The 17,334-nt window shown below is 43.8% G+C and overlaps 1 protein-coding gene across 1 annotated transcript in view; it reads left to right on the top strand.

Annotated features, from left to right (window-relative positions):
- Nucleotides 1–14,900, top strand: part of Zc3hav1 (zinc finger CCCH-type containing, antiviral 1) — a 48,231-nt gene extending 33,331 nt beyond the window's left edge. The window contains exons 8-13 of the mRNA XM_021164844.2: nucleotides 543–663; nucleotides 4,313–4,415; nucleotides 8,036–8,126; nucleotides 8,801–8,931; nucleotides 9,211–9,344; nucleotides 12,913–14,900. Coding sequence (XP_021020503.1) covers nucleotides 543–663; nucleotides 4,313–4,415; nucleotides 8,036–8,126; nucleotides 8,801–8,931; nucleotides 9,211–9,344; nucleotides 12,913–13,178 — 846 coding nt within the window. The 3' untranslated portion in view covers nucleotides 13,179–14,900. The remainder of the gene's footprint in view (nucleotides 1–542; nucleotides 664–4,312; nucleotides 4,416–8,035; nucleotides 8,127–8,800; nucleotides 8,932–9,210; nucleotides 9,345–12,912) is intronic.
- Nucleotides 14,901–17,334: the final 2,434 nt, after the last annotated feature.

Here is a 17,334-nt window from a genome sequence, read left to right as displayed (position 1 = left end):
CTCTCCCCTCCCCTCCCCTCTTTCTCTCTCTGTCTCTCTGTCTCTCTCTCTCTTTCTGTGCTGCTCTCTTAAGCAGCTTCCCTTTCTCCTCTTCTCTGTTCTCCTCAGAGTTGGGCATATTCCTATTCTGTCAAATCTTTCTCTGATTCACTTTGTCTGCTACTCACTCAATTAGACATCACATTCAAACATGGGTGCTTGCATCTACAAACTAACTTTACCTTTATTGTTTCCGACTAAAGACATGTGCTAGGGCTGAGCCACACCACAACTAGAAACAGGGTTTTCCAGTAAACAACACATCTTAGGGTTCACAGAGTGATCAGATACCCTGCGACAGGCTCTCATTAGAAGTATAGTCAGTTTCTATAGAACAGTGCTCTCTCCATCACTGTGTCAGACTTGGTGTCTGGTGGGAAGTTAGTAAGCCTGGCGTGTGAGAGCCTCCCTAGTTGCATTATTAAAGCAAAATTGTGTGAGATAGAAGAGTAGAGATTTCCTGAAACTCTTTACCTATGTCTTCTTCATTTCTGTGTGAATAGAGCCCAGGCCATACCAGCTCCGAAATTAACTCCGCATACCTGGAGTCATTCTTCCACTCCTGTCCCAGGGGAGTTTTGCAGTTCCACGCTGGTTCACAGAATTATGAGTTAAGCTTTCAAGGTGAGTTCTTGTCTTTGGTGGTGTGAAGTATCCATCGAATCTGGCACCGAGCACACAAAAGTAGACAGTCCATGTACATGACGCACCCAAGGTCAGGGGTCTTTTTTAACATGGTGGAACAGTCTCTGAGAGTGGTCTGGGGCCCTGTTTTCAACACACTCTTTCTGTGCAAACTCCCAGAAGAGCCTCCAGACTCTCTATGCCCACTTCTCTCCCAGAACTCAGATTGAACAAGGCATCTCTAGAAGGTTCTTCAGTTCTATCCGATTGTTTCTGATTCTGGGTGGGACACTTGACTGCTTAGTTTTGGATGGCTACAGTGGAGATCTTGGGCCTCTGGGCAGGCTTAGACATCTAGAAACTTGCTCTTTTTTTCTTCATGCCTTGTTTCTTGATCAGTGACCTCATTTATCATGTACACTTGGGCACTTGGCCCAACACCATGTTTATTTGAGCCTCTGTAGGAAAGTCATCTTGGTAGCTTCCACCAGTTTGTTATGTTAAGTGAAAGAGAAATGAGATCTGAAGCCAGCTTGGCTTTGAAAGCACTGTCCCCTTGGTATTGTGCCTCAGGGACATGCATGCAAGTAGCCAGACACTTGCCCTTTCAGGGACAGTTTTTTTTTTTTTTAAAGATTTATTTATTGATTATAAGCTGTCTTCAGACATTCCAGAGAGGGAGTCAGGGACAGTTTTGAAGAAGTGAGACTTTCTCGAGTCCTTGTCTTTTCCAGTTGTCTCTGAGGCTTGAGCCCTACGCCATTTATTATATTGTAAACAATGTAATTTTGGGAATTATATTTCACCAACCGATTTTGGGAATGTACCTGGCATTCCCACCAAGACATGTTGAAATATTCTCACTGCTTTTGTCTTCTGTGTCCACTAGACAAACAGCGAGTAAATAAACTGGAGTATTGAATGTCAGTGGGCTGTTAGGCAGGAGCTTGAAGCAGACACCACAGAGGACTGTTGTTTACTGGCTTGCTTCCCTGGCTTACTTCACTGTAAAGCAAAGTACTGTAAAGGTGTCTTACCTTATACAGAGCAGTTCCATCTGCCTGGGCATGCGATCACCCACAGTGGGCTGGGTCTCCCACATAATTAGCAAGTAAGAAAATGCCTCCCAGACTAATGCCCATGGGCTAATCTGATGGAGGCAACTCCTCATCTGAGGTTCCCTCTTCCCAAATATGTCTTGGTTTCTATCAAATTGTCAAAAACTACTGTGATTAGTGTTAAAAATTATGGTTATGAGAACTAGGTATTAAAAACTAATTGGGGCCGAGTGGTGGTGGCCCATACCCTTAATCCCAGCACTCAGGAGGCAGAGGCAGAGGCAGGTGGATCTCTGTGATGCTGAGGCTGGCCTGTCTATAGAGCAATTTCCAGGAAAGCCAAGACTACACAGAGAAACTTTGTCTCGATACTCCACCACCACCAATAACAACAAGACAAAAACAACAACCAAAAACAAACAAAACCCTAATGGGGACCCAGGGCATGTCTTTAATCTCTGCCCTTGGGAGTCAGAGGCAGGAGAATCTTTGTGAGTTCTAGGGCTATTAGGAATGCATAGTGAGACCCCATCTGAACACAAAATAACACCCCCTCCAAAATCAAAACAAACAAAAACTGAATTGGTTATCATTAAGTGAAAATCATTGTATATCAGATTTGTTATTTTATATGTTTTGTTTAATATATGAATGGATTTTTAAGATTAATGCTATAAGCAAAGCAGTTGTTAACCCCAGAGCCATCTCTTGAGCCCTGGACCTTTTTTTTTTTTAATGTGTCTGGATATTTTGCCTACATGTTATAAAACTGTGCCTGTTGCCCATGGAGGCCAGAAGAGGGAGCGCACCTAGAACTGGATTTACAGACATTTGTAAGCATAGGTGATGAGGATCAAACGTGGGCCCATTAGATGAGCAGTCTGTGTTCTTGGTTGTTGAACCATCTCTCCAGCCCCGCACCGCCTTTCTTAACATCAGAGCCATGGGGAGATTTTGAGCATCATTGCAGCAATAGCCAGGTTACCCTTTTAATTTTCTTGGTCTTGTTATATCAACCTTACTGAGTCCTAATGTCTCAGTAAAATTGATCCATTTCGCCGGGCGGTGGTGGCGCACGCCTTTAATCCTGGCACTTGAGAGGCAGAAGCAGGTGGATTTCTGAGTTTGAGGCCAGCCTGATCTACAAAGTGAGTTCCAGGACAGCGAGGGCTACACAGAGAAACCCTGTCTCGAAAAAAAAAAAATTGATCCATTTCACTTATGCAGTTGGCATGACACTTTCCATCTGTCCCAAAGTTTGCCCTGCCTCTTTTTGTCTTTCTCCCTCCCTCCCTCCCTCCCTTCCTTCCTTCCTTTCTCTTTCTTTCTTTCTTTCTTTCTTTCTTTCTTTCTTTCTTTCTTTCTTTCTTTNTTCTTTCTTTCTTTCTTTCTTTCTTTCTTTCTTTCTTTCTTTCTTTCTTTCTCTCTCTCTCTTTCTTTCTCTCTCTCTTTCTTTCTTCTTTCTTTCTTTTCTTCTTTCTTTCTTTTCTTCTTTCTCTCTCTCTCTCTCTCTCTCTCTCTCTCTCTTTGTGTGTGTGTATTGAGATGTTGAGACAGGGTTTCTCACATGGCTATCCTGGAACTTGCTTTGTAGACTCTCCTTGAACTCACAAAGATCTGCCTGCCTCTGCCTCCCTAGTGCTAGAGTGCTAGGCATAAAGGCGAGTACCACCACTGCCTAGCCCTGACCTGACTGGTTTACGACATCTGGAACCCATCTTTTACTCCATGACAAAAATATGGCTACCTTGCTATAAATTCCTATAGGTCAATTTTACCATTTTTAAAACTTCAAATTAATCTCTCCCTCTCCCCTCCCCCCAAGACAAGGTTTCCCTGTGTAGCCCTGGCTATCCTGGAAATCTATATAGACCAGGCTGGACGCGGACTCACAGAGTTCTGTCTCTGCCTCTGGAGTGCTGGAATTAAGGGCCCACCTACTACCCAGCTATGAATAGATTCTCAAAGTATATATTCACACCTAGCTGGGTTCTTTCACTTATAATAGTGGGTTTTAGAACCATTCATGTTGCCTCCCTTTTAACAGCTGAATAATATTCCATTAGGAATACATTCTATAGTTTATTCATTCACCCATTGTTTTCCAGTGTTTGGTTATCAATAATGCAGCTATCTTTGTGTGGATACAGGTTTTCACTTGTTTGGGTGGGGTTCCTGGATATGTTGGCCTTTCTGAGAAGCTAGTTAACTATTTTCCAAAAAGAAATGTTATTTTATAGCAATGCATGGTAATTGTAAAAAGTCACTCTTAGAATTTTGAACCAAGTCTACCATTGATTTATCTACAAGTACCCTTCTCTGTTTGTACATGAAAGATTCATTCGTGGCATACATCTTTAATCCCAGCAATCAGAAGGCAAAAGCAGGTAGATCTCTGTGAGTTTGAGGCTAGTCTGGTCTACAGAGTGAGTTCTGGAACAGCCTAGGCTAAAGAGAAACCCTGTCTTGAAAAGAAGGAAAAAAAAAAAGAAGACTCAATCATGAATGCTGTACAAATGACCTGGAAAAATATGAGTCATTTTCTAGGGTCAAGTCTTGATCTTTATTTTATTTTATTTTATTTTTTAAAGGGATGATTCAGACGAATGTAGCTTCCAAGACTCAAAGGCATGTTGTCAGAAGGCCAGTATTCGTGTCTCCAAAGGATGTGGAGCAGAAGAGAAGAGGTCCAGAGTAAGTTGTTCTGCAGCTGTTAGCTCAGGCCATGATCTTGCTGCGTCATGCTGGGTCATGCATCTGGAGTCTGTGTTCTTGGGAAGTTCCTGCCTCTGTCTTACTATAGTTTCTGTTTGATTTATCTATGAGTAAGGAAATTGTTAAGCAATGTGGCATAACTGAAGGTTTCCTAGCCAGGGGACTAGGGAGTGCAAGCACTTGGTTAAGCTTTGTGTAATAGATACAAGGCCTTGGGTTTAGGGTGTAGGATGAAGGGATGCTATACCATGAAACCAGCATCTGCCTTTAACTCACAGGGAGTTTAGCCGCTCGCTCTCATCTGCACTCTGGGCCTCACTTGCTCCAGCTGTGACTGGCTGGATCAAGGAGTGTGCAAGTGAATACACTGGATTTTTGTTTTGCTGGGGGTCCTCTCTCTGTCTTTGGTTGTGCTGAGAGGATAGGAGGCTGAGAAAGAGCCTTTAGCTAGTAGCCTGGTGAAGAGCTGGAGCGATGAAGTTCGCTAAAGGCATTGGTTTTAGATTTAATCGACTTGTAATCATTGTACCAATGGGGCATTTCAAGGTGGGTTTTGCTGTGGGGAATTCATTGTAACTCGCCTGTCTCTATGAAACTCAGTAAAATCTCATTGTTCGCAAACTTTGCAGTTGGATTTTTTCCCCTCTGGGGGTGTGTGATATATGAGTCAGGTTTCAAGGCAGGTGTAAAAACCAAGCTGTTCTAGATTCTTGTAGCTATGAGAGCCGAAGGTGGGTTATCTATCACAAGGCAATGTGAAAATGACATCTAGAAAGTACTCGAATCTGGGATAGGCAGGAAGTCATGTCCGGGAGGGATGTGGGTGCCAGTGCTGCAGGATTGGTTCAGGTTCTAAGTCACCTAAGTTCACACCTGCCCTCTGTCCATTAGCCTCTGGGATTTGGGCAGATGAGCCACACTGCCCCCTCTTGTCTACACAAATGCATGAGGGCAAGAACGTGCTCTCTGCTGAGATCACGTGACTTCAGAGCCTGGAACAATGGCCCGTGGGACTGGTGTTCAGTAGTGAAAGCTTCTTTGGTTTGTTTTCCTCCTAGTGTCAGACTCTGTGGCAACACATGTGTACATCTAACAAAATTGACAACAATTCATTAAACGTCATGTAATACCCATTTCACGGTCTATTTTCCCATTCTCTTTGGAGTTACTTTTGATAGTTGATTTATCCCCAAGCTGCTTTTAAACTACTTAAGTGTACCTGCCTCTATTTTTAAAGAAATGTTGTGTGGGGGCTGGAAAGGTGGCTCAGTGGTTCAGAGTACTGACTGGTCTTCCAGGGGATCCGAGTTTGGTTCCCAGCACCCACATAGCAGCTCATGACTGTCTGAAACTACATCAATGCACATAAGATAAAAATAAATAAATTATACAAAAGTTATGTGCATGCGCATGCGTGCTTGTGACCTCACCAAGTCTGGTCCGGGTGGAGGGCAAAAATTGACATTGGTATGCTGTCCTCAATCTACCTTGAGACAGTTGCTAGCTGACACTAGAGCGTGCTCACCAGCGAGACTGGCCAGCCAGCACGTCCCTGGACACTTGTTTCCATTCCCTGCCAGTACTGGTGTTATGGGGGCAGGGGTGGGGGCTGCCATGCATGGCTTTTTTATGTGCATGTCGGGCATCTGAGCTCAGAGCCTCACTTTTTCCAGTTGTAAAAGTAACTTCTATTCGCCTAATATAATTGTCTTCTCAGAGGCTTACTGCTGGATAAAGCTCACCCTTTCTAGTTCTTTCTGAACTCAGGTTGACTGGCTCATAATCTTCTCCAAACTGACTGATTCAGTCTGGCTTCTCTCAGCTTTTCACTGAGTTCTCCTGCTTGGCCCAAACTAACTCAGGAAATGTGTTCTAATCTTCTGGCTTGTTCTTATTCTCTGGCTTCAATTGCCTCTGCTGACCTGCACGTGAGCTCACAAATATCACAAATGAACTCAGCTCCCTGAACCGACCTCCAGCTGACTCCTCAAAGTCCACTCAACTGAACAGACTTCCCAACTCTCTGCACTGCTATTAAATAGCTTTTCTCTCTCTTTAAAAAAAAGATTTATTTTATTTATATGAGTATACTGTGGCTGTCTTCAGACACACCAGAAGAGGGTGTCAGATCTCATTACAGATGGTTGTGAGCCACCATGTGGTTGCTGGGAATTGAACTCAGGACCTCTGGAAGAGCAGTCTTAACTGCTGAGCCATCTCTCCAGCTTTTCTCCTGAAGGCTAGGCGTATCCTATCTGACTCTTTCAATCAAAAGTTTCTCTGGTTTGTGACTTTGTCTGCCTCTCAATTAGATGTCATTGTTTGGAATTAAAGGTGTGTGCTAAAGGCATGTCTGCATTCCTAGAAGGTCTTTGGATGTGATCAGAGCAGCCATATTGCTGGATTCCTCTACACCCCATGAACCATCTTAGTCCATCCTCCAGATTTTCTTTTCTTTTCTCTCCCCGGTGCTTCCCTTCCCCCCCCCCCTTTTGCTTGTATCTGAGATAGGGTCTCTGTATGTAGTCTTTGAGCCTGACCTCAAATTCAATATGAAGACCAGGCTGTCTTCAAACTCACATTTATGCCTCGTTCTGCCTCCTGAGTGCTAGGATTAAAGGTATGTGCCTTCACATCTGACTACCCTCTATTTTTAAAATGCAACTTTTAAATACAGGGTAAGAAAAAAATAGGTATTTTGATCAATCAAAATATATGCCATCATATTCCAATGAGACCATTTTATGGGTGGCTTCTGTTGGCTGGTTAGTAGATTTTGAGGAGTTGTCAGGTCCAGGCTGGGTTTTTGGTCCAGGCTGGGTTGTTTTTGGTCCAGGCTGGGTTGTTTTTGGTCCAGGCTGAGTTTTTGGTCCAGGCTGGGTTTTTGGTTGGGATGCTATGCCCTGGTTAGTTGCCCTGTTTACTGACGTTAAGGGATGGCTGTGGTTATTTCAGTCTTCCAGCTGCTCTCTCACCCTGAAATCTTTACTTTCCTGTCTGTCATTTGGCAAAGAAGTTACAAGACACGCAGACTCACCCTGACAACCTGTACCTTTGAAGGTTGAGCAGATATGTCAAAAAGAATTGGTGCCTTTAGTTTTATTTACTATCCATCCATCCCTCCATCCATCCATTCATCCCTCCATCCATCCATCCATCCATCCATTCATCCATCCATTCATCCATCCATCCATCCATCCATCCATCCATCCATCCATCCACTCAGTGCGTGTGTATAGGTGTGTGCACCCCACACACAGGAGGTCAAGAACAAACTCTAAAGAGTCAGTTCTTTCCTACAACCTGAAAGGATCTAGCAATGAGACTCTCCATTAGGCCTTCATGCAGGCCTCTGTACGTCCCGAGCTATCTCGCCTGTCCATGCTTTTACAGTGTGAAGTAGTGGGAGAGAGAGTGTTTTCATTACTAAATCCCCCTTTTTAAAACCCGTGGTTACTGGAACCAGACATTTTCAGGGGTTTCAGAGGATATACAGAAGTCAACACCACATTTCCCAGAAAAGCCCTGACTTCCTGGCTTGTGTATTGAGGTACAAAGAAAGGGAACCGAGTAAATTTTCCTCCTGTCTTTCTTTGTAGCCATCAGCCAGTGATGCCCCAGGCAGATGCTCTGACCCTGTATTCTCCTCCCCAGAGGAATGCTAGCACTGTTTCTCCTGACGAATATGAGGTAACTGGCTTTGCTTGTTCGGTGGGTGGATCCTTTAAAGGTGGGAAAATGCTTTACAGTAAGCACATGGGTTTGTTAACAGAATGAGTGAGTTGCTTCTTCAAAACCTAGCTCCGGAGTCAAAAGCAAGGTGCCTGGGTATGACCAGGATGCTTTCTCAGAGAACAACTGTTTTATAGGGCATCTCAGTGTCTCCAGAGATGCAATGTCATTCAGGCAGATTCTCACAGCCACCCTGTGAGATCATAACTGATAAAGAAAGCAGGATTCTGAGAGCAACAGTAGCCCAGCTTCCTGTGTCCCACGTTGTCACCATCCCGGTAGAGACAAGACTGTTCCTAGTCTGGTTTAGCCTTTACATCTGGCTCCAGCTCTTGTGAAGGCCAATCTGCATGTGTTCCGTAGGCATCTCTGATCTCTCTGTCACTGGTTGGTTTTGGAATTTGAACAATTAACTTCCTGGGTCTCTTGGACTAAGTGGTACACCACATAGATTGGCCTGAACAGACAGGTGTATGTGCGTGTTGGTTCATTACCAGATATGGGCATGCTAAGCCAGCCCTGCCCTCCTGAGAACAGCAGTGGTGGACAGGGCACGGGCGGGCACATGTGATGACTAGCATGCTCTCAGTGTTTCCTAGGTAACATAGAAACAACTTTTTTTTTTTCTTAAGTTTATAGAACTCAATAGCCAGGATGAGGAGTATGCCAAAATAAGTGAACGGTTTAAAGCATCCATGAAACAATTCAAGATTGTGACGATAAAGAGGATATGGAACCAGAAGCTCTGGGACACTTTTGAGAGGTGACATAATCAGACCTTGTTTGGGGATCATATTATTCAAGTAGATCAAAAGGGGCTCATTCATTTTATTATTTTATTTGTGCATTTATTTATTTGACACTAGGGTGCGGGGCATGCACATCACAAGAAAACTTGCTGGAGGCTGTTGTCCCATTCCCCCCCTCCCGGCCCCCCCGGGCCACATGGGTCCAGGTGACTGAACTCAGCTCTTGTACCCAGTGGTGGCCATCTTGCTGGCCTAGTGTTCCTGGTACTGAATGTCACATTTCTCTTTATCAGCAAGAAGCAAAAGATGAAAAACAAGACTGAGATGTTCCTATTTCACGCGGCGGGCCGGATTCATATGGATTACATCTGTAAGAATAATTTCGAGTGGATCCTACATGGAAATCGGGAGACCAGATATGGAAAAGGTTTGTGCTGGAGGAGAGAGAGCTGTGACTCCAGCCGTGCGCGTGGTTTCCTTGAGATGCCCTTGGCATCACTTTATAGAACTGCATCTCTGGGCTCCAGTGGCCTTCAGAGAAAATAAGCTGAGTTACCTTATTAAGCCTGTGTTAGGACAGCTCCATTGTCTTGAGGGTGTGGGTGCCTGGCCTTGGCCCTAGGGCTTCTTGTCTGTTTGTCTTTTTCTCTGGGAACAACTCAAGATCTTCATATTTGTAAACTGTTCCATCTACTGGCTATGTTCTCTGCCATTGCTGTTTACTAGAGATGGTTTTTCCTGATCGCTGTCTGTGGCTGCAGAGCTATTCAAAGTAGCTTTCTAATTAATGCCACTGATGGTTCCAGGAGAGAGTGGGGAGAAGCCCTTTCTCATCTCAGTCACAGGTAATCAGGGGTCTGCCCTCACACAGAATGCTTTTTTTTTTTTTTTTTTTTTTTTTTTTTCTTTTCTTTTCTTTTCTTTTCTGTGTTTAAGGAATAAGATATGGTCAGACCTGGCAGTGCAGGCTTGGGAGGCTGAGGCAGGAAGATTTATTTAGTTCAAGGCTAGTGTGTACTACAAAGCTAGCTCAAAGCTAGCCAGAACAACTTAGTAAGACCAAGTCTTAAAATAGAAAGAAAAAAGGTTGGGGCTATTTCTTAATGGTAGAGGCCTGGTCTAGCCTGAGAGAGGCCCCACAGGTTTAGCTACAGTACCAGAAAGAGAGAAAATAAAGTATAACGAAACAGATGTATAGAGATGTCATGGTGAAACCCAGTACATTGTATGCTGACCTAAAAATTAAATGAACAAGAAGAAGAGGATGAGAAAGATGACGATAATGATAAAGCAATTCTGGTGGCTATTGTATGCTGTAGGTCTGGGGCAGTTTAATATAGAAATTTATAGTAGGGCCCAGACCTAGCACAGTACAAAATAATAATACAAAATAGTTGGGTGTGGTGGTGGTTTTTTTTGTTTATTTGTTTGTGGTTTTTTTTTTTTTTTTTTCAGACAAGGTTTCTCTATGTAGCCTTGGCTGTCCCAGAACTCACTCTGTAATCCAGGTTGGCCTTAAATTCAGAAATCTGCCTGCCTCTACTAAATGCTGGAATTAAAGGCGTGTGCTGTCACTGCCCAGCTTTGGTGCATGAGTGTAATGCAGTGGCAGGAGGCAGGAGGGGGCAGCGGCAGAAGGCAGGAAGGGGGGCAGAGGCAGGAAGCAGGAAGGGGGCAGAGGCAGGAAGCAGGAAGGGGGCAGAGGCAGGAAGGGGGGGCAGAGGCAGGAGGCAGGAAGGGGACAGAGGCAGGAAGGGGGTTAGAAGCAGGAGGAGGACAGAGGCAGGGAGATCTCTGAAATTGAGTTTAGCCTGGTTCACCGGGAAAGTTCCAGAAGAGCCAGGCCTACCTATTGAGACCTTGTCCTTCAGTGACTCAGGGACTCTGGATCAATGTGGAGTACAGCTGTAAAGATCAATCTGGTCAAACTGAGGAGCTGGAAGCATAGAGGAAGGAGTGAGAGCAACGGCTGGATTTGTTTGTGTGTTTGGTTATTTTCCAATTCCTGACCCATTTTCTAAGTCAGCGGAAAGATCCTGGATGGACTAATTTAATTCTCTTGCAAATACCTTTGTTTTTTATTAAACCTTACATTGATAAGAAAATAGCACCATGGGGTTGGGGGAAGACATACAGAAAGAAAGCTCAGGGCTGAGGAGAATAGTTCAGGCTCAGTCAGAGGACCTGAGTGCAATGGAGATTGGAACCTTGTAACCTCAGTGTTGGGGAGGCAGGCAGGTACATTTCTGGGTCTCTCTGACTGGGCAGCATAACCTGGGTGGCAAGCTCAGGGCCAGTGAGGGGTCCCACTTCAGTCAGTCAACAGTAAATAGATGTGGATGGCACCTGCACCGAAGCTTGTCCTCTGACTTCTACACACTTCCACACACATACATGTGCGCCTGCATTCACACACGTACACACACACACACACACAGTTCAGGCTGTAATCACAGTCCTTTTGTGCCATGTAAAGTGAGGGTTCCCCTTAAGGGTGTCAATGTCTTTAACACTTTTAACCACCTCGCTGGTACCTGTTCTCTGTGTCCTGCCCTCAACTTTAAACTGATTCCTTATTCTTTCCCTGGCAAAGTGGACAGCTTTCATTATCTTCATGCTCTGCATTCTCATTGTAAGTCTCAGTAACACAGTGAGAAATCTGCAACCTTATGGTTACCATCTTGAAATTCCTCCTGCCAGGCAGCTCAGGCAATTACCTTTATATTCAGCTTCATTCAGATAGTCAGGACATGTGCTAGAGAGATAGCTTAGAGGGTTAAGAGTACTGGCTGTATTTTCCAAAGGACCTGGGTTCAAGTCCCAGTACCCAAATGGAGGCTCACAGTCATCTATAACTCCAGATCTAGGAGATCTCATGTCCTCTTCTGTTCTGCAGGATCCTACACACATGTGAGCCACATATGCTCACACAACTACACACATATGGCCCAAAGAGATAGCTCAGTGGTTAAGAGCACTGGCTGCTCTTCCAGAGGTCATGAGTTCAATTCCCAGCAACCACATGGTGGCTCACAGCCATCTGTAATGGGATCTGATGCCCTCTTCTGGTGTCGCTTTCAGAAGCAGCGACAGTGTACTCACATATATAAAATAAAATAAAATCTTAAACAACTACACAATTTTTAGAAAAGAAAGGAAGGAAGGAAACAAAAAAAGATCAGGATATAGGCAGAAGGCAACCGCACACATTGGTTGGTTGCTAGGCTATAACACAAATGGCTACTAGCCCAACCCCCAGTACAGCTTTCATTTCTCTGTTTCCTCATAAGCACTGCCTTCCGTTTTGGATTTGGTTTTGGGTTTGTTTTTTTTTTGTTTTTTTGTTTTTTTTCAGAGTTCTGGTCTTTCTCCCTCCCAGATGAGCCCACTGACCTCTGCCTGCAGTTCTAGGCCACAAATCCAGACTCTTCCACATTCCCTCCACAGACCAGCTCCAAAGGCCTACAACCTTGGGTCAAGTTTATGACAGCAACAGCCCCACTTTTTTGCATCAGTTTTCTGTATTGGTTGTCACCATGACCAAATACCCAACAAGAAGCAACTTAAGGGGCAATGGATTTCTTTTGGTAGGAAAGGCATAGCAGCAATAATTCCAGGCACCTGGTCAAAATGCAGCCAGGGTCAGGAAGCAGGTGGGGGGATGCTAGTGTGTGTCTGCTTTTCTTCCATTTTCTTTTTTACTCAGGCTGGGTTGCCAGCCCTTGGCATGACTGACATTACCTGCATCCAGGTGGGTGTTCTGGGAGACCCTCTCTGGAAGTGTTAGCAGAGCCGTGCCTCCCGCCTGATTGGAACTGCATGCAGTTAGTTATGTTCATGCTGAGGATTAACTATTGAGGGCTTACCGGTGTCAGTCAGGTGTTGTTGGCAGATGTTTCTTTCATTCACATCAGTGTCTGATTCTTTGTATTCTGTTACAACCTATGCTCGCTGATAGTAATTCTCCACTTTTTTTTTTTTCTGATCATTTCTAGGAAATTATTTTACAAAAGAAGCCATCTATTCCCACAGGAGTTCATATGATTCCAGAGGCACTGTCATGTTTGTAGCCCGAGTCCTGGTTGGAAGTGTCATTGAAGGAAATATGACATTAAGTAGCCCTCCCGCGCTCTATGACAGCTGTGTGGACACCAGGCTGAATCCCTCCGTCTTTGTCATTTTCCGGAAAGAACAAATTTACCCAGAGTATGTGATTGAGTATGTGGAGTCAGAGAAAGAGAAAGGATGCATAATTAGTTAGAAAGAGTGTATACCGTGCTGAAACCATTCTGTTGCTATTTAGGACCAAAACATTTTCAGACAGTAGGTAGGCTTTTACATTCCCTTGCTCCGTTACCTAACGACTTAAACCAGTTCCTTGCTTCCCCAATCCCTACACATTGTTCCTAAGTCTGATTTTACCTCCCCAATACCAGCCAATATCAGGTGTTCTTATAATCCTTGGCGCCTTTGCATCTAATTCATTGGTTCTGGACGAACTATTCTGTCAGTTTTTACCACCTAGTAGGCAATATCTGTTTTGTCTAATATTCAAAGTGCAATTCGGGTATAGATTATCCACACAATTTCATTAATTGAAAAATATCAAATTTACTATTATAATGTAAGAGAGAAATATAAGGTCATAACTTCGGCACGACTTTAAGTACTAAGCCATAATGGAGTCGTCAGATGCCTCCGCTTACCGTGAACCAGTATGAGCTTGGAAGAAAGGAATTGGAAGAACATGAAAAAGCAGGGACATGTGTAGACATTAGTGAAAACTAACAATACACGTTATTTGCAAATGTCAGCAATTATCTGTACATGGTAAGAACGAAAAATACCTTCATTGAAATAAAGCTACAGCACAAGAGAACTTACAGATTGTGAAACAGCGAGAATGGAGAGCTACATTCTTGCAGACGAGCTGTAGGTCGTACACGAATGTCTAAAGAGACATTCAAAACTCGAATAGGGTGCAGAGTAATTTCTTACTGTGAGGAACTGCCCAATGTATGGAAAGATGCATAGTTGGCTCTCACATGCTAAATGCCAGTAGCACCCTCCTTTGCTTGAAGTCATGACAACCACAGACCCTACTAGACCTGTTCATCCTTTTAAAGGTAGATCTTTTATAACATCCTTTGCCACCTTGAGATGATTTATAGGTAATATAATCTACATTTGAGTTTATTCAGACTTAATTTAGTGCCCTACTTGTGTTATAATGGAAACTTAGAAGGTCAGAACTCTGTAATGGACATAAACTGTTAAGTACTCAGGCATGACTACGCTATCAGCTACGAAACATGTTAACTCTCACTAGGAATAGGTTTGGCTTAAGAGTCCAGCAGGGGCAACTTCCTGAGATGAATGAAGTACAGGAAAATGAAAGATTAGAGGGATGTGTGACGGAATGCAGTATTAGGGTTCACCATAGCAGACTCCGCTTTATCTGTCTATGGTGAAGGATAGGGCGCAATCACTTTAATTGAAATGATAGATAAATAAGACAGGACAAATTACAGTCTGTCTCAGAGGAATCCAAGGATTCTTTCTCAGACAAGTTGTAGGTCCTGAATACATGTCCACCAGGACATTAGACAGTCGTAAAGATGCAGAACGAACAGTCTGTGTGTGGGACTGACCCATCCACACACGGCAGGGCACTTGTTCTGCCTCAGGCTGCATCTACTCAGTGCCGTTAATAAACTTTAGATACAAAGCCAACAACCACCATTCTCCAGTATACTACAGTGGGAATCACTGATCTAGTTAACGGCAACACTCTTGGATCAATTCAATTGTTATTTCTACTCTTTTACAACAGAATAAGCCAGATCCTTGCCTCTCAAGCCCCCAGTTTTTAAAAATGAGGTGTTCCTTGATTTATAATCCTTCTTGTTTATGCTGTGTTCTTTGATTTATAATCCTTGTTTGCTCAATAAAAAGAAAAAATAATTTGATTCATTTGCCTTCATTTGGTCTGTTTATGGCTCTTTCTTTTTCTAAAATTTATTTATTTTATGTATGTGAATACACTGTAGCTGTCTTCAGACACACCGGAAGAGGGCGCTGGATCTCTGGATCTCATTGCAGATAGTTGTGAGCCACAATGTAGCTGCTGGGAACTGAACTCAGGACCCCTGGAAGAGCAGTCAGTGCTCTTAACCTCTGAGCCATCTCTCTAGAACAAACAAACAAACAATCCACTACAGACAGCAGACTGAAAGGCAAGACAGGCATGGTGACAGCTAAGGCTGCAGTGGATTGGCGCAGCTTTGGACTACAAACTTAAGGAGAGGTGTTAGAAGCCATAAACACACTTTTCCTCCTCCCTTGGTGGTAACAGTGTCGGGCTAAGATATAAAAGTTAATTTATAGGCAGAATTAACCTCTTGGCCAATCTTCGAAAACCTTTCTTTCAAGCTGGCTGTGGTGGCAAATGCCTTTAGGCAGAAGCAGGAAATTTTCTGTGAGTTCTAGGCCAGTGTCTTAGTAGGGTTTAACTGCTGTGAACAGACACCGTGACTAAAACAACTCTTGAAAAGAACATTTAATTTCGGCTGGCTTCCAGGTTCAGAGGTTCAGTCTAATGTCTTGAGGATGTAGCTCAGTTTATAAGAGTACTTGTCTAGATTACACAAAGCACTGGGTTCAATTCACCAGTGGTGAGTATGCACTTGCGAGGTGGAGGGTCATTCAAGTTCAAGGTCATCCTCAGCTCCGTAAGTAGCAGGTTCAACGCCAGTCTGTAATAAATGAGCCTGTTTTTTTTGTTTTTAAAGTGGGGCCCTTCTCTACTCATTCTTTTTTTTTTTTCATCACAAGCTGTGGGTCATGGAGAGAAGACCAGAGAGCAGTGTGCACGGTAGCACACATTTGACAAAGTCAGGACAGAACATCCACAAGTTGAGTGAGCCTCCATGCCAGTAAGGCACTGTTTTTTGGTTTTTGGGTTTTTTTGTTTGTTTGTTTGTTTTTGGTTTTTTTTGAGACAGGGTTTCTCTGTGTAGCCCTGGCTGTCCTGGAACTCACTCTGTAGACCAGGCTGTCCTTGAACTCAGAAATCCGCCTGCCTCTGCCTCCCAAGTGCTGGGATTAAAGGCATGTGCCACCACGCCTGGCTCCTTACCTTTTTTTTTTTAAGATAGATTTATTTACTTATTTATTTATTTTTCATATGTGAGTACACTGCTGTTATCTTCAGACACACCAGAAGAGGGCATCAGATTCCATTACAGATGGTTGTGAGCCACCATGTGGTTTCTGGGAATTGAACTCAGGACTCTGGAAGAGTAGTCCATGCTCTTAACTGCTAAGCCATCTCTCCAGCCGCCCATTCCCCCGCAACCAGGCAACTCTTATAAAGGACAACATTTAATTGGGGCTGGCTTACTGGTTCTGAGGTTCAGTCGATTATCATCATGGTAGGAAGCATGGCAGTGTCCAACCAGTCATTGTGCTGGGGATTTCTACATCTTGTTCCAAAGGCAAACAGGAGAAGACTGGCTTCCAGGCAGCTAGGAGTAGGGTCTCAAAGCCCTTCTCTAACAAGGCTACAACTACTCTAACAAGGCCACACCTCCTAATAGTGCCACTCCATGAGCCAAGCACTCCCTAGCCCCCATAGGCATATTCAAACACATAAGTCTATGGGAGCCATACCTAGCTGTAGTATAGTGCAAAATACATTTAGTCCAGCTTCAAAAGTCCCACAGTTTATACCAGTCTTAACAACAAAGTTCAAAGTCTCTTCTTAGGTTCATGCAATCTCTTAACTGTAATCCCTTAAGAAATCAAAATAAAAAAGATCACATATCTCCAACATCTTGTAGAATATACATTATCATTCCATAGTGTCATGGTGAGGAAATACTGGGCCAAAGTAATACAGAAAACCATCTCCAAACTCTGTCTCCATTTCTGATGTTAAAGCACTCTTCAATTCTCCAACTCCTTTCATCCTTGTTGACTGCTGTTGGCAGATCTGGCATTGAGCAGCAACTAACTTTGTTCTCTTGGGCTGGTTCTATTCCCTGTTAGCAGTTGTCCTTGGTAGGTATCCCATGGCTCTGACATCTCTAACATCTTGAGGTATTCAAGGCAACTTCAACTTTACATCTTTTTGTTCCAGTGTATAGGGTCCATACATAATCTTCTGGGCTCCTCCAAAGGCTTGAGTCACTTCTCCAGCTCTGCCCTCTGTAGCACTCTAGTTAACTCTACTCCACTGCTGCTGCTGTTCTTGGTGGTCATTCCATGGTACTGGCATCTCCAATATGCTGGGGTCTTCCAGTGGAACTAGGCTTCACCAATAGCCTCTCATAGGCTCCCTTCAAGCCTCAAGTTCTTTGCATGATCCCTTTAGTTCTGGGCTGTCAACTGCAATTGAGGCTGTACCATCACCAGTA

The sequence above is a fragment of the Mus caroli genome, chromosome 6 (genome assembly GCF_900094665.2).
Source record: "Mus caroli chromosome 6, CAROLI_EIJ_v1.1, whole genome shotgun sequence".
NCBI classification, from domain to species: domain Eukaryota; kingdom Metazoa; phylum Chordata; class Mammalia; order Rodentia; family Muridae; genus Mus; species Mus caroli.
The sequence above is the reverse complement of the archived record's forward strand: the minus strand, read 5'-3'. Positions and strand labels throughout refer to the sequence as shown.